At 53.1% G+C, this 4,873-nt stretch overlaps 1 protein-coding gene across 1 annotated transcript in view; it reads right to left on the reverse strand.

Moving 5' to 3' along the window:
- Nucleotides 1-4,831, reverse strand: part of NOC2L (NOC2 like nucleolar associated transcriptional repressor) — a 63,920-nt gene extending 59,089 nt beyond the window's left edge. Inside the window, 4 exon segments of the mRNA XM_025198136.1 lie at nucleotides 1-88; nucleotides 1,721-1,897; nucleotides 4,439-4,583; nucleotides 4,698-4,831. The exon segment at nucleotides 1-88 is cut by the window's left edge and continues 15 nt beyond it. Of these exon segments, the coding sequence (XP_025053921.1) occupies nucleotides 1-88; nucleotides 1,721-1,897; nucleotides 4,439-4,583; nucleotides 4,698-4,716 (429 nt within the window). The 5' untranslated portion in view covers nucleotides 4,717-4,831.
- Between the last annotated feature and the right edge of the window lie 42 nt (nucleotides 4,832-4,873).

Here is a 4,873-nt window from a genome sequence, read left to right on the forward strand (position 1 = left end):
TTCCAAGAACTTGTAAAACTCCGGATCTCTCTCCTTCAGCCGGGACAGCTGGTCTTTGTGTTCAGACGCCTTCCCCTTCCTCACTTTCCTAACAAAGTACAGTAACACTCAGTTATTGATCCAGCTCTAAGGCTGTGTGTAGATGAGATGAGAGGCGTGTGTGCACGACACTTTAAAGCAGACTAAATGCTCTTGTACCGCTTTAATAGTGTCAGTGTTTGCACACCTCAGCGGTGTATTGCACATTAATTCCAGTCGCTGTAGGAAATTCAGTGGCATAATGTGCCTTAAATGACTTGGGGCGCAGCAAACTAAAACTCCTTTGAGGAGTTTTAGTCTGCTGTCCCTACAGCTGTGGAGCGAAGCACCGGGCTCTGTGCAGCTCTGCAGAAAACCCTGCAGGCAGCCTGGCAGCAGCCTGGGAATGCGGGCTCCACCCAAGAGAAGTGGCGAGCCTGATGGTTTTTTTCCCCACCCCCCTAGAGCCTGCCTGCCTGAGCTGCACAGGGGCCTGGTGCTTCCCTCTGCGGCTGCGGGGCCCACTGGGACCACCTGAGCTGGGTGCCTGAGGGTGGGTGCTGCCTGTGGGGGGCTGCTGCTGCCGCGGAGGGAAGCCCCAGCCCCCCCCGCAGCCCAGGGACCGCTCCGCCAGTCAGCAGCTCGCCCTCCCCTCCCCTCCCCGCCACAGAGGCTGGCAAGTCTGCGGGGTGTGTGCACGACACGGGGATTTAATCAGCCCTAAATTGAAGCGATGTTTTTTAAAACCCACCACTTTAATTTAGGTCCCCCGCTTTGTCTACACACACCCTAAGACTGCACTTGACCTTTCCCAAGCAAACCACGCCAAGTTGTCCATACAGGTGATAGAAAGCATGTTTTAGAGCTACTGGCTCTCCTGAACTGGACCTACAGCACCTTGGATACTGAGAGTCTTCCACTGTTTGTTTTGGAAAAACCCCATCACTGTTGGGTTAAAACCAGTTTCCATTTCTATGGCTTGCCAAAACCCTTTGCTCAGGAAGGCTTTGCTATCAAGTCAAATTTCAAAGGGAAGTAGAGATTGCTCTCCTTGACATTCACAGGGAAATGCAGTACTCTGGAAACTTGGTAGAGACAAGCCAAAATATGACATCACCCTTAAAACAAAGCAACACCAGTGAAAAACGTTAAACGCTGTTAGGGTGGAAAAAAATTGCGCAACGTGTATCACTATGAACTGTACAAAAAGAAAATCCCAGGAACTTTTCACTGTAAAACGAGCAAAATAAAAATCTACCCTTAACTCCATCAGATGGAAGAGTTGCCCTTCTTCTTACTGCACATGCAACGTGCTGCAACGTCAAGGGCAGCAACGGAGTCAAAAGTCTACCCGAGCTTTTCCAACCAACTTTAATTGAATGCCACACTCGTATTACAGACAGAACCAAGTCTGCAGGGCCAGTAACAACACAGCTGTCCCCTGGTAAGTTGTAATTTGTATCAGACAGGACTTTCATGTGACCTAGAGCAGGCTAAAGGTTTGGACCCACACCCTGGCTAAGGGGATCCTGTCTCGTTTCTGTCCAACCTTCTGACTAGAACAAACCAGGTCTATTTTAAGCTTATTTAAGACAGCGTATTTAGAAGTGAAAACATTTTGAGGGGCATCTCAGGATAACACAAGAATCCACGTGTTAAATGACTATTTGGGGAAATGTGAAATACAAAGAACCTCTCTTACTTTTCTGCCATTTTCATTTTGATGGGTTTCTTTTTCCTGCCACCTTCTTCCTCATTCTGGCTTTGCTTCCCTTTAATGCCTTCTTCTGCCCGCTCCAAAGTCTCTTCTAAGTCACCTTCAACTTCCGACTCAAACCCAGAGGTTAAAAATTCGTCTACGCTCAGATCCACGAGTTTCCTAGTTCCAGAAGGAGGAGAGAAAAGAGAGAGGGTAAAAGCGCATGCAGGATTTGAAATGCACCCGAATTTAGTTTCATGTCATATCACATCCCACCCATCCCAACTAGACCATAACGTTCAACACGATCAGTTTTTACCAAAGAAAAGCATCAAGTTTAATCTGGATGTCAACAACCACTCGAACAGATAACTTTAGGGCTTGATAAAATCCTGCTCCTGCCAGGTTTCACCAGGGGTCTTCACACCAGATAAAGAAATAAGTACTTAACCTGTAAAAGTACTGCCCCTTGGGTCGGGGAGATACTGGGGTTTGATTGTAACACAGCAGACACTCCCAAAAAGCCAGCTTTGGATGAAACTGTGGCAGGGTAATAACATGTGACCTTCCCTGACCCTGTGCCGATGGGGTTACACACAAAGCATAGTGCTTGGCAGGCTGCAGTGCTATCAGAGGGCAGGACGGTCTTATACCACCATAGGCCAGCCCGGGCGGCTTGCTTACAACCTCTCACGCACTTTCTTCCAGGCAGAAAGGAGGACTGCAAGCCCACAGGCCTCCTGTTTCAATACGTGCCTGCAATCCAAACACTAAAACCAACCCCTAAAAAAAAATAACCAGGTTAGTTGCCCATGAGATTTTCCCTTGTAATTGCCAGCCACGTGGGGTGGGAAGTCCCACTGGAAGATGCTGGCTGGAGTCGACAGCTTGGTCCCCGTGCCCGTGGTGGCATGGCAGGGGGCTCTGATATTGTACCCACGCCGGGTGCTCTCAGCAAGCAACCCCAGCACCCAGTGGCTTTGCCCCCACTGCTGCCCCAGCCCAGGAGGGAGGGATCAGGGGCTCTGCACCCGCCAGCCCAGTTGGCTCCACGCTTCGCCTGCGGCCCCTTATCCCCTGCCAGGGGCCCATGCATGTGGGCACTCCAGGGCTTCTCCACACATGGGGGAGAGCTGGTGCACAAGGACTGTGCCCGTGCCCGTGCCCCTCGCACTGGATGGGGTGCTCAGCCCAAAACAGCCCCCAAAGGAGCTCACTGCACCCCTGCCCTGCAGCACGCTGCACCCCTGCCCCTGCCCCTGCCCTGCAGGCTGGGCTGGACCCAGCTGGAGGCCCCCGCAGCGCTGCAAGCTGCCGGGCAGCCCCCCTCTCCCCGCGGGCCGCACGGGCGGGCCCCGCTCACCGCGCGCCGCGCGCCGCCATGCTCCTTGCGCCGCACGCCGCTGCCGCAATGTGCTCCGTGCTTCCGCTCCCCCCCGCGCCGCGCCTGCGCACACGCGCCGCAGGGTTGACTCTGGGGTTGACGCGCGTCCCAGAGGCCGAAGCGCCGTGCGGGCGGGCGCGAGGGTTGGGAAAGGGACTGGGGGAGCCGGGCCTGGCTGCAGCTCCGTGCGTGTGTATGTACACGCACGCACACACATATATGTGTATATAGGGGTGTCTGTGCGTGCATTTTTGAACCCGAAAGCTTGCTTAATAACTATTCTCCAACCATTTGGGTTGGTCTAATAAAAGAGATCAAATTCACCCAAGGAACCTTGTCTGCCTATATGTACATATGTGTGTTTATATGTATGTGTGCGCATATATGTACACGTATGTGCATGTGTGCACATATGTACACATGGGTGTATATCTGTGTGCATATATACGGATATACATGTGTTTGTGTGTCTTAGGGGTGTAGGCTGAGTTGGTCTAATAAAAGATATTGGATTTACCCAAAGAACCTTGTCTGTTTATGTGTATTCTGTATGTGTGCACGTATACATATATGCACACATGTATGTAGATATGTATGTGTGCATATATATGTATACACAGATGTGTGCAGATGTGTATGTATATATACACGTGTGCATGTGTATTTGAGCAGATGTGCATATATTTGGTATAAATCAATACATGTATGTACAGATACACACATCCCTGCACAGGCCTGAGGACCGAGGGCCCCGCTCTGCCCCTCAGTGGTTCCTGTGCTGCCGCCCTAGGAGCAGCGGGTCGTGCCCCTGTGCTGAGAGCCAGGTTGGGTGTCCCCTGAGCTCTCCCAGCCCTCTGTGCCCGACCTCAGCAGCCGAGCCCTGAGGAGAAAGGTCCCGTGTGCCCGGCTGTGCAGCGTTGGGCCTTTCCCACTCACGCGGCCTTCTGCTCATCTCGTGTCCCCCAGCGGGCTTTTGTGGGCCTGCCGGGACCTCCACAGGGCTGCCATCTCCCTTTCTGTCCATGCATACACAGGAGGCACGCACCGCCCTTTCCCCCTGGGCATCGGTGGCGGGGTCTCGCCCACCTGCCACGCTTTGGGGGCAGATCCCCTCCTTCTCCACCTGGCTGCAGGAAGTCTGCAGCCCACCTGTGCACGAGCCTGGTATCCAGGTTGTACCCGTATTGGTCCAGAGCAGCCATTCTCAAACTTTTCCCCCTCCCCGGCAACCACTTGAACATTGCTGAGGGTCTCAGCAGACCACTTAAAAAAAACCCTTTTTGTTGCTGTTGTACAAATCAAAGCAGCTCTTTTTTTTTTAATAGCGGTCATCTTACCTTTCTAATGCGCTGGATGCACCTGGTTGGTTTTTTGGGGGAGCCAAGTTCTGGGAAGCCGGGCGTAACGTGTCGGCGTTAGCCTGAGGTCGCCTTTCTGCCGACCAGCGGTGGTCTGCGGCCCACAGTTTTGAGAACCCGTGGTCTAGAGGAAAAAAGCAATGAGGGCTCCTAGTAGAGGCGATCCCTTTGATAGAAAGACTTTTTTTTTTTTTGGGGGGGGGGGGTGGTGTTGCAAACATCTAATAAAAAAGATCACCTTTACTCTCTAGGCTCATCCAGCAGGAGGGTTGCAAGGGACCATCCCCAACTATCTCAGCCCAGCCAAGGCTTGGTGCCCCTCCAAGGAGGCCGGGTGCAAGGAGGATGCTGGAGGCAGGACCCGAGGGGTGCGCGGGGCAGCAGCCGCGCCGGGTTTCCCACGGCTCGGGCGGC

The sequence above is a fragment of the Alligator sinensis genome, unplaced genomic scaffold (assembly GCF_000455745.1).
Source record: "Alligator sinensis unplaced genomic scaffold, ASM45574v1 scaffold569_1, whole genome shotgun sequence".
Lineage (NCBI taxonomy): Eukaryota > Metazoa > Chordata > Crocodylia > Alligatoridae > Alligator > Alligator sinensis.